The sequence below is a fragment of the Strongylocentrotus purpuratus genome, unplaced genomic scaffold (genome assembly GCF_000002235.5).
Source record: "Strongylocentrotus purpuratus isolate Spur 01 unplaced genomic scaffold, Spur_5.0 spur5_scaffold_19, whole genome shotgun sequence".
NCBI classification, from domain to species: domain Eukaryota; kingdom Metazoa; phylum Echinodermata; class Echinoidea; order Camarodonta; family Strongylocentrotidae; genus Strongylocentrotus; species Strongylocentrotus purpuratus.
Window position 1 is genome coordinate 19284510 of NW_022145604.1, and position 18656 is coordinate 19303165.

An 18656-nucleotide genomic window follows, 5' to 3' on the forward strand; every position below is an offset into this window, starting at 1 on the left:
TCATGTTACGTGTTTATGTGACTGTGTTCAAACGACCGAATGACCAACCACTAGGCTTTCCCTCTAATGTATAATCGTGTGTGTGCGTGTGTGTATGTGTGTATGTAGGTATGTGGTTGACCAATGCGAATGAGTTGAGGAAGTGACGTCATACTCGTTTATGCTTCTAATTGGACATGCGAAATAACGTGCGTGAGTGAGGGAGAGGAGTCTAGGGGGCGGATCAAGGGTATGAACAATTCCTCGAGGTTGATTTGATAAGCTTTAATACTTATTTCCATATTTCTAGTAAAAAAATACAGTTTGTGGATGTGGGTTCAAGAACAATTTATGATTATTTTATCAAAGCACTGCAACAAATGTATGATTTGCAGGATGGGCAAAATGATTATGATTTTATAGATAAAGAATTAAAAGAAATATTTGTTAGACCAAAAATTACTATACTCATTAGAAAACAACGAGAATTTCAATTTAAATTATTGCATGGAGCCATAAATGAGCATCTTCATAGATTTGGTTTTGTAGGTGATAATTTATGTTCGTTTTGTAAGCAGAAAATAGAAACATACAAACATTTATTTTTATCTTGCGGGAGCGTTCAAAGGATATTACATGCTTTAATACAACTTTTTGAGTTAGATGAAATTAAACGTTTAGAATGGCGAGATATATTTGTTGGGTTGGTAGGTAGTTCATATAGAATAAAAATGTGTAATACTATCATGTTCATGGTGAAGTATGTTACATTTATGTCAAGATCGGGGGGGGGGGGCGAGTACCAACTTTAGAAAAGATGAAAAAAAGCATTTTTAAGTATAGGGATGTGCAAAAGAAAATAGCAATTAAAATGGGAAAGCTGGGATCACATTTCTTAAAGTGGGAGCAGCTTAAGATTAATTAAGATTTGTTTTCTTCTCCACCGTGAGCCTGTTAAAAGGGTAACTCTATTTTGCGGCCTGGATAACTTATTTAGTATATTGTTCTTGAGTTGAGAATGTTAGCAGACATCCACTGAGTGAGTAGTGTGGGTGTGTGGGGGGGATGGGGGGGGGGGGGTAGGTATGTGTGTGGGTGGGTGAGTATGTTTGTGTGATGGAGGGGGGCAGGGAGGGGGGCAGGATTGTTCCAGTAAAATTACCTCCAGATTTGTTTAAGTTTTTTTATATAAGTGAATAACATTTACAATTGACATATTATGTTCAGGTACTTATACGTTTATTTTGTTGCTAAGTTATATATACTGCAAATAAGTTTGTGTTTAATTATGTTTATGTAAAAGCATCAATATTGAACACGTTTATGTTATTCAATTGTATGTTATGGTTTATATTACACATTTGGAGAAATAAAACAAAATTGTTTTTAATTTTTTTTTTTAAAAACAGGGACCCAACCCCCCTTCCATCAAAGCCACTTGTGCAATTTTCCTGTAAAAACACACACTTACAACACTTTGTAGAGACCAAATGTCATGATTTTTAACTGTTGCATGTAATAACGTTTTACGAGTTTTATGGATTGATTTGTACATGTTTAACAAGTATTAATTGTCATCCCATTTTTAAGATGGCGGCTAGGGAGAATTGATTTCCCTTGCTTGGTATGTCTACACTCCGCTGTCTGACTTTGCACACAATTATGTCCTAACCAGTTCTGTCTGGCTTTGCACCATGTCCTAACCAGTTCTGTCTGGTTCGTTACTATATTCAGTTTTCAGTTTCAGTTTTATTTTTCATTTCCAACAGAACAGTAATTTTGACAAGAAATCAGATATACAATTCAATATTTAATAATATAATATATTTTACATGGTTTAAAGTTATAAAATAGAAAGTATACATAGATATCCAGTATTAGAGTTTTAAAAAAGTTTTTTAAAGATAAACCTGTGGAATTGGAGGGAAAAAGCACTGAAAAGCAGAGCTTGAAAAATGTGGATCCCTTAAGATAATGACAAACATAATTTGACATGAAAAAAGAAAAACTTGGATTACCAAAAAGTAGCAGAATAATAATACAATTATAAATCCGTAATTTGAAAACCTGTTACAACACGTATATAGTATAGTGAACACTGGAAAGGTCAAAAGAGACAATGACGACTTACAGATACCATTACTTCCTTCGTTAAATACCATGATTGTTATTAAAGTGATAGTACCAACAAATTATTCAAAAGCTTCCTAGAAAAAGGAAACGAGCGCCATAAATATCATTTAACAGAGTTTCAGATATGAATATTTTTGGGTCGTGACGTCATTATTATTTTTTTTAATTATATATTTTGTTTACAGCTACACCATATTCCTGGTTTTACACTATTATGTTGACAGATTTGATTAATACAGAGCTTCAATCAAACTAGAACATTATTTATGATAAAAGAAATAAAATAAATCTATCACTTTCTGCAAAAAGAATAATAAATACACTTTTAAAACATTGGATATTGCAAACGTCATATTTGTTGTTCAATCACGAAAAAATCAGATATTTTCTTCATAAAAATGGAAATACATAAATCACAATGTTGTCACTTGACTTTAAGACCATTTTGGCTGCATATGAAGACGACCATGCCGCGTGAAAGTTGAATATATCAAGCTTTCAGTTTAAACTGAAATATACCTCCCTCACCCCCCCCCTCCCCCCCCCCCCCCCCACCCCCCCCCTATTTACCACCACCATACATCATTTAAAATTTAGGGTACGGGTTGGTGCTAAAAATAGGAACATATTAAATAAATAGTCACATATGTAATGTAACGCTTTATAATGTATTGATTGATATCCCATTACTGGATTCAATTGATAATCCGCACAAACTCCGCTCACTGAGAAGTTTTCTGGCCAGGATTAGGATAAGGGTTAGGATAATAATAATAATAATAATATTTATTTTTTTATATTTTTTTTTTAGGATTATGAGTATTGTTAGAATTAGAGTCAGTGTTAGGATTAAGGTTAGGGTTAGCATTAGGAACAGGGTTAGTGTTAGGATAGTATGTAGGTTAGGATTGAGTTGGATTAGGATTAGGATTACGGCTAGGATTAGGGCGAGAGTCAGGCCCCGGGATCGTGGTAAAGGTCGGAAATAGGGTTATGGATATTTGAGTGGTAGGGTATTCTGCGGTTGTTCCAACTGAAGCTGTCTTTTGTAATGGACTGATGACTGTTGAATCGACAAATCGCACCTTTTTCATCGGAGAAACTGGTGATAGAGGCTAAAGTTCAAAGGTAAAATTCATGCCAGAGCCATTGGTTTTTCCACGATATAAGTCATCAAAGATTATATTCTGGGCTACGGTAAAATGATTTTTCCAGTCGCCAACCTCTCCTAAGCAGGAAAATGGAATAGAAAAGAAAATATATATTTGTAAATGATAGATAGATTTGTGTAATTATGATGAATATCCTACAGTGTCATAGTTAGCACATTAAGTTGGGCACATTAACGCCCCCCAAACAAAAATCCAAACACAATCGTGCATGACCTCCTTTGATCGTTTCTGTGCTACCATTGCAAATTGTAGATTTTTTTTATTTATTTATTTTTTTTTTGGGGAGGGGGGGGGGGTGTTAAATGCTTTAGAGCAAATTGGGTACTGACAAAGTGAAAAACCTTGTTGTTAACGAACTGCAGGGTGTATTTTATTTTATTCCGAAGCCAACTATAACCCTCCCCCTGATTCAGATCAAAGTTCAACTCCTTCTTTTTCTATCCCTCTACCTCTCTCTCTCTCTCTCTCTCTCTCTCTACCTCTCTACCTCTCTCTCTCTCTTTCTCTCCCTCTCTCTCTCCCCTCTCTCTATCTCCCTCTCTCTCTCTCTCTCCATCTCTCTCTCTCTTTCCATCTCTCCATCCCTCTCTCCCCCTCTCTCTCTTTCTCTTTCCCTCTATCTCACAGAGAATAGTCTGAAAATAGTGTAATTTGGCACTATAACGTGTTCGGTTTGTATGAACTGTCATTTTGACCTGACATCTATACATTTTCGATATCCTTTGGGATCTGTAAATTGAGAATGAGCCGTCATGTTGAGATTTTAATCAATACATTGAATTCAAATTTATGAATTGATGTCAATTCCCTTGTCAATATTTCAACCAACCTTTTCTTAGGAAAGATCTCTTCAGTTTCACTGCTTCTTTGAAGAATGGCAGCGAGTCGGGATTGGCCGTCGGGTCTTTCTTCATGGCGTTGAAGGTCGAGTTTTCGGTGATTACGTCGATGATGTCATCCGAAAGCTCTTTGCCAAGGAAATCACAAACCCGAACGACGGAGCCTCGAAGATCCTGTTAATTGAACGTAAATGTTTGAGAATATGTTAAGAAAGGAAATATTGAAGGTATTCCCGCAATTCGACAAAAGATGACATATTTTGTGAAGAGACTTAAAAATCAAAATCATTAATTTTTAGTCTTTTTTCTTTCAATCTGTTGTCGGTCTGGGGTCGGTCTCGTCAGCGTGAGCGACTGGTTCTTTGCAACTCTTTCAAGATGATATCATTTTCTTTCCTTGGGCCTTGTGTTCGTCATGTGAATGTCGAAGGTGACTGATGTATCTTATTTCTTTCTTTCTTTTCTTTCTCCTTCTCCATATTCTTCCTCTTCTTTTTCTTCTTCTTTTTTTTGGCCACACTTCTTTTTTTGGGAAGCCACACTTCTTCTTCTTCTTGCTTTTCTTTTTCTCCTTCTTCTTCTCTTCTTCTCCTTCTTCTTTCTTGTCCTACTCACTTGTTTCATTTCTTCATACGTGATGAAAAAGACGTTGGATTCATCCCGCTTATTCCACCAGTAGAGGACGTTTTCAAACCAGGATCCACGGGGAACTGGAGAGAGAAAGGGAGAGAGAGCGAGATAGAGAGAGGAAGAGAGGGAAGGCGGGAGTGGATAGAGATGAGCAGAGGTAGAGAAAGGAGAGAGGGGGATGGTGAAGAGGGGACAGAGAGAAAGAGAGAGGCAAAGCGATAGCGAGAATTTAAAAAAGAGAGTTTGAGAGAGTTTGATAGAGAGAAAGTTTGATAGAGAGAAAGTTTGAGAAAGAGTTTGAGAGTTTGAGAGAGAGAGAGAGAGAGAGAGAGAGAAGAGAAAATTAAACGGGGGCGGGGGGGGGGGGGGGGTAACAAGAACCAAGCAGAGATTTTGAATGATTATCATTATGGTGTTACCTTACATTGACCATATATTTATCGATTAAGATAATCATTTGAAAGGAGGCGAGTATTGTTCGTTCGTCCTATTGTTCCTATGCCTCGCTCCCCCGCATCTCATATTCTGGGCCACCAAGCTATAAAAAACACAAAATAAAACAAACACACAATGAACAAAACCATACAAAATATAAATAGAAACTTACTGGAATCGTTGCAGAAATCAATGAAGAAATCATTCCAGTCTCTGTATTGGGGCAGGTTGGTCGATACGTTACAGAAATGGAAGTATGATACGGCTGCATCTTTGGGATTCCTTGCTACATATACGATCTATAGGGTGGTGTATTGACAGAAGATATTATTACTATTTCTATTACATGTATTATCTATTAGTATTGTTATCATTATCATTGTTATTATCATTGATATTATTATTATCTGCATCATTATCATTATCTTTATTATTTTAAATACAATTTAAAATGTTTTTGTTAGAGATTGATACGGTGTTTTTTTTAAAACTAAACAACATACAGTTATATGGTCGACTATTTTCTACTACTACTACAACTACTACTACTACTACTACTACTATACTTATACTACTACAATCACTACTACTACTTCTACCACTACTGCTACTTCTCCTGCTACTACTTCTACTACTACTACTACTACTACTACTACTACTACTACTACTACTACTACTACTTCTACTACTACTTCTACTTCTATAACTACTACAACTACTACTCTATGCAAATAAATATAGCTTTGAATTGTACTGTTTACCACTATTGTGATGAGTATTATGTACTTTTGAAGGGAACAAAATATGATTCAATGTGACATACTTTTGGTTTCTTTTCATGGATCTGTGTAGGAAGGAAGGGGGGCGGTAGCTGGGTCTTTAGCAGGCGGGGAGAGGGCACATTCCTGGCAATTTCGTACAAGCCCGTGTCATCTTCAGCCTGATGGGGGAAAAAAGATAACTGTTCATTGACACTGTTATAATAATTAATGGCGTAGTCACAGGAGGACCCGTGGTCACGTACCGCCCCTGGTCCTCATCGAAACAGACAAAAGAGATAGGAAATAGAGAGGGAAGAAGAGAGTGAGAAAGAGAAGAAAGAGGGATAGTAGGTAAAAGAAGAAGAAGAAGAAGAAGAAGAAGAAGAAGAAGAAGAAGAAGAAGAAGAAGAAGAAGAAGAAGAAGAAGAAGAAGAAGAAGAAAGAAGAGCCCGACGAAGATGAAAGGGAGGTGAAAAGAAGATGATAGGACTTCCTCCACCTCTCGATCCCCCTAGTCAATGGCCTTGTTAATTAACATGTTATATCGTATATGACCCCATCAACCAGTATTCCCTCAATGACTGGGCCCACCTTACGCCACTGATTGTTATAGGCTAATTCTTCAACACCTGCACATATCATACCATCAGACCTCTCTAGAAAGGCCATCCAAGGGCAATATAATTAATCCATGATGTTATATTGCCGGACATAATTATAAATTCATTCGAGACGAGAAAGACACTTGTCGTCTCACATTCGGGCAACCGCCAGTTTATATTGTTCATGCATAGAGGTCGTTTAAATGTGCTTCATATCAATAACAAAACTACTTCGTCACTGTTAAATATTTAACAATAATTTATCACGCTTTGAAAAAGTTTTTTTTCTTCTTTTTAAATTGACTTTCGGGCAAGAGACATCAGCCCAATCCCCTATGAAATTGTTCTCGTATGCCTGTGCCTGTAAGTTTCTGATTTCGTGAGTTTTGTGGGCATTCTTTTATTATTGTTTATTTTTAATCTAGATGTCCAAAGTGTTTTTCTTTTTCTTTAAAAAAACAGTCTACCCCCTCCCCATTTTAGAATGTTTCTTTTTATGCCCCCATGCCTGTGAATATTATCACCTTTTGTATATATTGACATGAATCTCGAAGGAGGGAACCCTTGCCTGGCTCATCTACTACCACTAGTCAACGAAAACCCAACAACTGTATAAGTTTTTCTTTCAAAAGTCGATCAACTGTCCCCTTTCATAATATTCTTGCCCCTGTAAATATGTTCACCCACTGTACCTTTTTATAGTCAAATCCCTTCGGCATCTCGAGGAAAGGAACCCTTTTGAAGAGGTGTTTCTTCCTGACGGCATCTATGTCTCCGTTAGCAAAGATCAGTGTGAGAATGTTCTGCATCCAAGTGGTTCCTGTATATTTAAGAACAAATAATAATAATGAAAAAAATAATAATGATGATAATAATAATGATGATAATACTACTACTACTACTAATCATTATAATAATGATAATAATGATACTAATAATTGTAATAGTAATAATAATAATAATATTAATAATAATGGTAATACTTATGGTAATAACTATAATAATGATGATAATATTGCTAAAATGATGATAACAATTATAATAATAATGATATTATTGATAACAATAATGTTAATATAGGTTTTCCCGCCGAACTTCGTAAACCTAGCATCCGAATTAACATTACGTTCATTCAAGTTCGTGCGAAATTGAATCACTATGTAGATCAACATTCAAAAAGCTAATTGCGTCATTCAATTTGATTTAGTAGCATGCGATTTCATACTCTTGTCACGGAGACGTGCAAAACTAGCATTCAATTTAGAAAAGCGTGCAAAGAGCATTCAAATTCGCGCCGGACAGACGGTGGTATGTCTTCGTGCATTTAATTTCGTGATTAGGCATACATAATATGTGACATTTGTGCATTGCTTTTCATTTGATGTTAATTTGTCACTTAATATACTTCTGTTTGAATAATTTTACGCAAAGTTTACTTGGAAGAATGACATGCGTATTCGTTCTGTCTTTACACAGGTAACTGTCCCCAGAGAAGGTGCACAATTTATGACTTCTCTTCTAAGCACAAGCTATATATAAACAGATCTTGGACAGAGGTAGAGTTTAGGTTGAATAGACATGGAAACAATGTTGAATAAAGAAAAAGATGTTAAATGAAAAGAAAGAAAGATCACCTACTCAATCAAGATTGATCAAAAGAAACCATTAAAAAAATAACCCCTTTATATTTATAATATGAAGATATGAATATAGAGAAACTGATGTTTCAACAAAAATAAAGAATGTCGAAAGAAAGAGAAAACATATAATGCAATATAAATATATCAGACAAATAAGATTGTAGAATGTGAATCATGTGAGGAAAGATCATAGAGAAAAAGAATAAATAAATGAACATGAAATACTGAATATCCGAATAAACATCGAGCCTTATACTATAATTCATATGATTATGAGGTCTAGTGTTAATTTGAATGACCCGATTGCGAAAGAGGTTGCCCATAGACGAAAATGAAACCGCAATTCGCCAAAGAATTCACCTCCCACTCAACATTGGCGAAATTGAATGAACCTTACGCATTTCCAAATTGACTGAACCAAGTTTTAATTTGAATGTGCATGTTTAGACAATTCGGTGACTCGAAACGAATTTGAATGCAACAAGTTTAAACATGAAACAGGGGAGCAACGACTGGAGAAAATTTGCTCGAACATGAATGCACGTTAATGAAATTGATTGCTGCTTTTACGAAATTGGCCGGGAAAACCTATAATAATAATGGATATATTATCAATATGAGCAACCCCAAAATTCGTCTAGCATAATATTCTAAAAATAATAAAATAACTGACATATAATTTATGATGCCAATGTCTTTGTCATTTGATGACTCATTAGTGAATGAGCACTGGACAAAGAAATACAAATGTCAAAATCCCCTAAAATTGCCCATGTCTAGGATGAATGATGTTCATTTTATTATGTGTGAGCGCATTTAATTTGAATGAAGACCATTCAACCAAATATTGGGTTAACCATCCATTTTATTGAAGACCTGGGTAGGGGCAAATGTGAAGCACGAGAAATACCACTATTGTTCAGCTGTCCTTGGCTAGATTATTTGGTCAACGTGTCAAAAAGAAATATTATTCTAGGCTATAAGGTGAGCATCTTTACATTGGTATTTAGAGTTTTAACTTTTATCTCGGGTTTCGCATGACAAGTTATTTTTTTTAAGTATATGAACCCCTAAAAAAAACTCTTCAACTACATTAGTATCTAAATGGATTATGATAGGCCTACATGAAAAACTTAGATGTCAAAAGAAAAATACAAACTCTGGAGATCATCATAATAATAGTAAACATTAATTTTTACTATTCTTCATCCGATATTTCCATACTATGATATTTTCTCTTTGGGTTAATCAAAACATGATTAATCCTGATTGAGCTTTAAACATTGATTTCTGTATCAAAATACTTCTTTCAAAAATAGAATACAAAAACTTAAGGGGGAAACAATTTTGAACTTCCTTATATAAACTTAATATGATGTGCTTAGCTTCTCGATAAAAGCACTAAAAGAAATTTGATATAAACCCGGATCTCCAGCTTGATATCAAGTTTAAGGAGGAAGGCTCATATTCTCTGCTATTAAATGACATGTTTCATCAACATTTCTATTGATAGAGAGAGGGAAAGGGAGAGAGAGAGAGCGAGAGAGAGAGAAAAAAGATAAACATAGACGGTAATTAGTTTTTAAATCCGATGAAAAGTAACTATTAGCATATTTCGGTAAGTATTAGACCTTGAAAAAGGCAACATAATTTTAATTTGGGAGTTCAATTGTTATATACATATTAACAGCAACACAAAATATTACAGGATAGTAACTTACTGGAAAATGTGAAAAAATAATGCATGAATTCTAATATAGCAATTGGATGTACACTCTTAAATAAAATTAAAAATACAAATGTATTTATATCTGACGATAAATTATATGAAATCATTCATTAAGTTTGAAAAGTATTATATCGTCCTACATTCAGTGCTAAGAAAACAGACAATAATTCCTCTTGTCATTTTATCTTATTGGGACTCGATAATGCAAGATTGTTTGAACATGTATTTGTGTTCACAGAGCCTGTCGTTCTCAATGATCTGTCCAACTGATTCCATGCTATAATTGAAGAAACGAGGGGGCTATATTTATAGTTTTATACTTTGGCACAGAAAGTAAACCTTCAACTGCCTGCCTCGTATTATGCTGATGAATTTTACTTACCGTAATTCAATGTTCTTGTAAATAGGATGGCGCCAAATGATGTGTGCATTTGTACATCATATTAACACGGTGCCAGGTAAAAATGTCAGAGGTAAAAATGTCAGAGGAAAAAATGTCAGAGGTAAAAATGTCAGAGGTAAAAATGTCAGAGGTAAAAATGTCAGAGGTAAAAATGTCAGAGGTAAAAATGTTAGAGGTACAAGCAAAAAAATGAGTGCCGCCATAATATCTCAGCACTTTTATCACACAGAATGTCGAGACGTACTGCTACTGCATGGGCTAGTATATTTTATTCCTTTCTTCCATAATGTAAATTTTATAAATGGCTGTGTGTTGTATTTCGTACATGTCCTAAGGATAATACAATGTGGAAAACAGATTTTGAAATAGATTTTTTTGTGATCAGGCTTGCATATATATTATGTATGAATGTCTAACATTTTTTGATATTTTGAATTGGTTGATGTGTTAATGTTTGTGACTCGGACCGGTTTGGCCGGTGGCAGCCTACAACTAGCTGGCTCGGTGTAAAAATGTCAGAGGAAAAAATGTCAGAAGTAAAAATGTCAGAGGTAAAAATGTCAGAGGTAAAAATGTCAGAGGTATAAATGTTAGAGGTATAAAATAAAAACAAAAGCATGTGACAAGTTTGTTAAGGTTAAACCTGTATATTAGGCTTATCGAAAAACAGCCTTTTATAAAATTTACATTATGGAAGAAAGGAATATAATAGACTAGCCCATGCAGTAGCTGTACGTCTCGACATTCTGTGTGATAAAAGTGCTGAGATATTATGACGGCACTCATTTTTTTTTACTATTATATTCCTTTCTTCCATAATGTAAATTTTATAAATGGCTGTGTGTTGTATTTCGTACATGTTCTGAGGATAATACAATGTAGAAAATATATACATATATGACCTCAAATACTTTTGTGTACATAATGTCCCTCATTATATGACCTTCATTCCACCCTTATTTGATGCAATTACCTCCATCGCATGTCGCTTGTCCTTTTTGATATCTATACGTTCATGTCGAGGGAATAATTGATGCCCATTGCTGTTCTCCCAGACTATTTGTACCTCAATAGTAATCCACAATCAACTTTTTTGCACATCATTATATAAATGACGATGTAACTTAAACCGAACCTCTGCAAAGCGCGCGCTTCTCTGGAATGTGATGGTGCGGTTGGCATTTAAAGATAAATTTGAGTTCTGGTCTTGCGATTGCATTGTGAAAGAAACGGTGTGGAAGCAATCATAAAAGGTTGATCATCTAGCATAAACATGTAAGTATTGGTGTGTAGTGCAAGGTTTTGGAGTCATCAAAATGATAAAAACTTTGGCCCAGTCTTAAAAGTAACAAGCACTGTACACAGAAAGATATTGATATGGGACTACACAAATATATGGCATTCAAATCGGGCCTCATTTTAAAGCTGTTACTTGTCATATCTGGGATATGAAGTCATTTGAAATAGACTTTCAGGGAATAACTTTTTTCTTTGATGTTCTTCCACACTTGCATAATAAGAATGATAACAAACGCTCACAAATTATTGTTCACCTTTCCCCAGAACTCAACTTTCTCTTCAATTGATGTAACATGGGCGGCTTTCTGCTTTATATCGGAGTAACAAAGCTGCTTATTGATTTTCTCCAAGACTATTTTATATCGCAATAGTAATCGACAATATTTTATTGCAACGCGCGCACTTCGGGAATTTGATGGGTTAGCATTGATAAAATGGCTTTCTGCTTTGTTTCAGAGTATCAAAATACCAAGCCCACAAGAAAGTGGAATTGTCGGAAATATGCATTTATTGGAAATTACATATAATAGTAGTCATTGCCACGCAGTTAAAATGTCCAACAAAAAAGTGAAGGAGAACTGAGGGGGAGGGGGGGGGGGGAGGTTCATAGATATCTGATCCTATTTTGGGGGCTGTACTGACATTTCTTTTTATTTAATAATTACACAAATATACAATACAATATAATAAGAATTACTCATGAGTAATTTTAATTGTATTTTATTAGTTAAGTCTTATTTTAGGGGTATTTGTACCAAGGTTGTAGGATAATCATGTTTAAGAATGCTATCAATTGCCTGATGATTGCTTGCAAGGCGCGAAACTCGGAGTAGAAACCATGTCCCATTAGTCTACCTGCTCTGCCTAGGCATTGACCACTGTTCGGAAGGATTTATTAGCAAAGCATAATATAAGAGGAAGGGGGAGAGCAGCCGGGTCACCGAGCCCCAGAAGAAGTATATCCCCCCCCCCTCGTCTTCCTTCGACAATAATTGGGCAAAAAGTCATCATTTGGAGCCGAAAGGTAAATAAATTTAACAAACTTGTCACATGCTTTTGTTGTTATTTTATACCTCTAACATTTATACCTCTGACATTTTTACCTCTGACATTTTTACCTCTGACATTTTTACCTCTGACATTTTTACCTCTGACATTTTTACCTCTGACATTTTTACCTCTGACATTTTTACCTCTGACATTTTTTCCTCTGACATTTTTACCTCTGACATTTTTACCTCTGACATTTTTACACCGAGCCATTAACACGCTGAAATTCAAAACGTTTCTCAATTAGCATCCATTTCAGATTGCTAATCAATTTACTGGATAGAGTCTCGTAACTATTGTTTGAAATTATTCTAGCAGCTCGTTTTTTAACTTTCTTGAGTTTATCCGTTTGTTCCTGATACCGATTTGACCACACAGAGGAACAATAATCAAAGTGAGGCAATACGAGTGCATTATACAGCAAATTTAAAGATGTTATTGGTAAATTATAGTCCTTAGCTCGTTTTATTACTCTGATATTTCTTTGCGTTACTTTTGTTACTTTGTCAACGTGTTTGGACCAATTCAATTCTTCATCAATAATACCAAGACACTTGACGACGTTAATTCTTTAATGTCTTTCCATTTATAGAAACGTTGAAGGTTGCACTACTAAAACTGAATCTCAGATTGCAGGCAGGGCCCTCTGGGAGAATATAGATAATATTGATGAGGCTACTCTGCATGGGTAAATTATTATCATTATTATTCATCATCATTATTATTATTATCATCATTATAATTATTATTATTATCAATATTATCATTATTATTATTATTATCATCGTTATTATTGGAGTGAAATCCTATAATCTTTTGAGACCCACCCATTAGACAAAGGCGACCCTTTTTTATTCCACCCCCCCCCCCGCCTCCTATCTATGAGTGATGCGATTCACTTGGGAGAAAATGACAATTTATCTTTAAAATCTCATCTTCTAAAGTCCCATTTTTGTTGTTCTCTGGATATCACAAATAATAATGATGCTGCTACACTCTAAAAACTGCAATGTTAAATGTCAATTTAAAAGGGCCGAGGAGTGACCACTCTTTCAAAGTGTCAGATTGTTTCTTTTAACCTGCTAGATTCAACCTTTATAGTGTTGGATCCAGCATGTTCAAAGTGTTAATCTACCATTTTGAAAGAGTGGTCACTCCTCGGCCCTTTTAAATGGTGATTTAACATTTCAGTTTTTAGAGTGTACTACTTCTACTACTACTAAAAATAATAATGATAATAATAATAATAATAGTCATAATACTACTAATAATATAGCGATAAAGCGAAATAGAATGGGAATGCCGTCTTCGCATGAATGGATAAAATGAAGAAAAAAAAAAAAAATCAAAATCAAAATTATGTACCTGATTTTGGCCACGTGATGAGGTATGTGTCGTCACCTTTCACCTCAAAGTTCTTGAGGTCATCCAGGAATCGTTTGGGCGTGAACTTGGGCATAATCCAGCCATCGACCTCGTAGCAGTACTCCTTGGCAAATTCCGGGAGGGCGTCGAGCTTTAGAGTTGCTGATCGATGGAACAGGTCAAAAGTCAATGAAGTAAATTGTTCAATGTGTCCTTTATTTCAATTGCAATTTCAATCTCAGTGTCAGTATTACTCAACGTTAATCTTATAGTCATATTCCCATTCTTCCAATTTCAATTTCCCTTTCAATGTCATTCTCAGTTTTTATTTCTTTTTCAATTTCAATCTCAATCTCAATATTATAGTCTCATTCTTAATATCAGTCTCAAGTTCAATTTCAACTTACATCGACATTTACATTCACATTTCAATGTAGATTTGATTCCAATTAACTCCTAAATCTACAGACTGAGATAAATAATTTTATTTACGCTTTGAAATGAGTCATAATATGGACAAATACATTGGGTTTGAAGATGTAATCCACAAAATTGTATTTTAATTGCATGAAAATATTCCTCCAATTTAGATTTGATTAATTTTGTCGATATTTTATTCTAAACATTGGAAATGATTAATTGGATAAGAAACACAGGTATGAAACTTCCATAACAGGGTAACTGATAAAAGCGTCGCACACTCTAATTATCGGTTAAGTTTTCAAGCCATTCCCTGTTGTCAATTATCTCTGTTCTTCATTAAATAAAAAAGTACAACTTTATTCTACTTTCTTCTCCACTTCGTCTTCCCCCAAGAAAATGAATTACACTTACCTGACATATTGAAAATCCTTGTTGTGTTTTAGGCGGGAAATTGATCTGAAGAAGAAAAAAAACGGATTAAAGATCATAAGGCAAATATGAACGCCGACTTTTCCCAAAGAAAAAACACAGTATACCTATAACCGAACCCTATATTGAACCCTTAACATATCATAATTCACCTTACCGAACACCAAACCGTGCCGAATCCTATATTTAACCCTCATATCCTAAATTCCACCAGCAATACAAACCCTTCTCCTATATCTTTGACAAAGTCCGAAGCAAATATCTTGTCGCATCATACCTGAATTGCAATGGATGAATATGAAAATAATCACCATAATCACAATCGCTTGTGGAAGTATATAAATCATTATTATTTCATTATCGTAAATTTTGTGACGACACACGATTAAAATATCATTTAAAAAAAGTAATTAAATACTTACAGAAAAATCCTGACAAATGTGGCGTCCGACGTAGAGCTGTGCAGGAATGTGAATGATATTGATACCACTTCCAATTTCAATTTAAACTTTTATTTCTTGTAACGAAATAGTTCTTGTAACATAATCGTTGATGTGAATCTGATGGTACTGTATTAAAGTCTTTCAACGAGTCAGACTACCAGGCGCTGATCCAGGATTTCTTAGGGGAGGGGGCCCAACTTTTTTTTTTTTTGCTCTAGTAAAAATCGTCTTTCCTGTTCGAGACAAATATACTGGTATTTTTTTTGACTATTTTTCTTTATTCTTTACAAATCCCAAAGCGTTTTATGGGAACTTGTGAAGGACTCAAGCCTAGTTCTACAAGGTCTGACAACGTCCATTTACACAGAACATCTTAGTTACTGACGATATGTTTTCAAGATAATTTTAATCATAACTTTTAGCCCAAAGAACCATCAAATTCTTGATTTTTATATATTAAAAAAGAGCTTGGCCCTAAATAATCACCCAATGAAGCCCATACGGTTTGACCACTTAATCTACTTCGACCTTTTAAGACTTTGACAAAAACTATGTCAAGACTATGACTATGGGCGTCGGGCCTACACCAAAGAGTTCCTGAAATTATACATTCTAACAAGCATATCCACAGCCTGGGTTCTTAAAAATCCACATTGTTTATTGGAGCTTCTCCCGAAACAATTAAGTTTCTGGTGCCGTTATAGCTTATCATCGAATCTATTGACCAAAATGCGTGAGCATAACATAGTGACAAATTAATTAATTATTCCATGCGAATAATTATTAGGATCTCTGTCCAGTAGTGCCGTGTTTGTGCCATCGAACTGGATCGACAAATTAATTGATTCATAATATATATATGCAATATTTTTTCCCGTAACATGAGAGTAATTTTAATAGTTTAATACTATTAATTAAATGTAACTGTTATTGTATGATTGTTTTAAATGGGGGCACGCTACAAGAGTCCTATCTCGCAACGTGTCTGACACGGCCGGTTGTAGCAACTACTCCGAAGATCAAGATTACATTAATCTTGATCTAAGGAGACACGAACGAACGATGCAGGCGCGTACGCAGGATTTTTTCAAGGGGGGGGGGGGGGTTTTAACATTTATAAATCGGTCCGAAAATTTCGCAACGACTCAGCCAGCCGCTGAATAAGCGGGGGGGGGGGGGGGGGGGGGGTAAGAGGACACATTTTTTTTTTTTTTTTTGGTCCTCCAAAAAATCGCAACGACTCAGCCGACCGCTGAATAAGCGGGGGGGGGGGGGGGGGGGGGGGGGGGGGGGGGGGGGGGGGGGGGGTAAGAGGACACTTTTTTTTTTTTTTTTTTGGTCTCGAAATTTGGAAATTTGACATTTTGACCCGTTGGGGTGGGGGTAAGGTCACCTTTTTTAGGTTGGCCATGGGAATAATTTTTTTAATTTTTTTTTTTAATAAATAAAAAAAAAAAAAAAAAACAATCCAAAAGGGGGGGGGGGGGGTTTTAGGGGGTTTTGGGGGGGGGGGGTTTACACACAAAAAATTACCAAAGGGGGGGGGGGTTTAACCCCCCAAACCCCCCCCCCTGCGTACGCGCCTGGAACGATGTATGTAATTTTCCGCAAACGGTCATAATTTATTTATCGATTTGTTGAGTCAGTTTCTCTTCTTCAATTTTGCGTGTGTAATTAATTAAGGCAGGGTCTAAAACGTTGTCATTGCTGTCAAACGTTGTCATTGCTGTCAAAGCATATATAAACTGCTCCCCGGCATTGACTTTTTATAGTTCAATATCAATTTCAATTTCATTTGTTAGTTCTTGTAACGAAATAGTTCTTGTAACGAAATAGTTCTTGTAACGAAATAGTTCTTGTAACGAAATAGTTCTTGTAACGAAATAGTTCTTGTAACAAAATAGTTCTTGTAATATAATCATTGATGTAAATTTGATGGTACTGTATTGAATCTCACGAGCGACACTTCCGATTTTGCACCAGTTACTTCACTCTATGACACGGGTCGCCAACCTTTGTAAAGCTCGTGGCCCACATCTAACGATTTGCATAACTTGACGGGCCGTAGGTAGTCTCTCCCCCGGCCCCACACACACACCTGCAATTTTGCAAAAACAAGCAAACAACAAAATCAGGCTTACTTTTTTTGGTGTGATTTCTGGGGCTGCATTTTGATGGACACCTGGGGGAATACTCAGATTTGGTTTGGACGGAGATGTGCCCCTCAAGCCTCAAAACCCCTTCCCCCTACTAGAGATCATTTTGGGTAATTTTTCTCGAAAAAACACCCATTTTCCACAATTTTAGGGTGTTTTTCGGGTGTTGGCATGGCATGGCAAACACCCGAATATTTTGGAATTCTACAAATTTTGAAAAAATGGACCTATTTTTAATGATATTTTTGTTAAAGATGGGATCGCCGTTTAAGGATTTTTGGTAAAAAGTGACCCATTAGAGTGGTTCACCCATATGACCTAATATGTGAGTACCCCCCCCCCCCCCATGGATGGACAAGTTTTAGCAAGTCAGGTTTCAGAACCGAAAATGATTGTAAGTTTCCCGAAACATGTTAATGTCGTTTAATCTAATGTAATGAGACGGAACTAGAGGAATTTTCTATCAACCACGTAACGATTCAATATGTTGTGAATGATGAGAACAAATTATGGAAATAGAGGTAGCTGTGTGTAAATGTTTTACTATTTGGGCCACATTTCATTTACAGTTGTTTTTATAATTACTTTTGTAACGTTACGCGGGCCGCACTAGAAGAGCTCACGGGCCAGGCGCGGATCCACGATTTCTTAGTGGGGGGGGGGGGGGGGGGGGGGGGGGGGCCACTTTTTGTTGGTCCCCCAAAAAAAATCCCAACGACTCAGCCAGCCGCTAAATAAGCGGGGGGGGGGGGGGGGGGGGGGGAGGGGGGGGGGGGGGGTAAGAGGACACTTTTTTTGTTTTTTGGTCTCGAAATTTGAAAATTTGACATTTTGTTCCGTTGGGAGGGGGGGTGGGGGTGAGGTCACCTTTTGAGGTCAGCCATTGGCATAATTTCTTTCTTTTTTTTAATTAAAAAAAAAAACATCACAAAAAAGGGGGGGGGTTGCTCCAAAATACACACATAAAAAACGAAGGGGGGGGGGTAACCCCCCCCCCCCCCCTGCGTACGTGCCTGCTCGTCTGAATACAGTTTTTCCCCTCCCGCGCGAAGCGCGGAAGCTTTTACGTTTCATTAAATCATTAGAGGAAGAAGACGATTCGTTGTACCGTTCTCGACTCTTAATCCTTGTCTAAATTCAGTTACCCCACCTCCTGCGCGAAGCGCGG

The 18656-nt window shown here is 36.1% G+C and overlaps 1 protein-coding gene across 1 annotated transcript; it reads right to left on the reverse strand.

Moving 5' to 3' along the window:
* Positions 1-2961: 2961 nt before the first annotated feature.
* On the reverse strand, positions 2962-15483 carry LOC115926094 (sulfotransferase 1C2-like). The gene is made up of 9 exons (XM_030990520.1): positions 15312-15483; positions 14872-14916; positions 14038-14199; positions 7244-7371; positions 6012-6128; positions 5361-5487; positions 4739-4833; positions 4114-4297; positions 2962-3340 (listed from the first exon to the last, which is right to left on the reverse strand). Exons 2-9 carry the CDS (start codon positions 14876-14878, stop codon positions 3228-3230), a joined length of 933 nt encoding a protein of 310 aa, XP_030846380.1. The 5' UTR covers positions 14879-14916; positions 15312-15483; the 3' UTR covers positions 2962-3227.
* Between the last annotated feature and the right edge of the window lie 3173 nt (positions 15484-18656).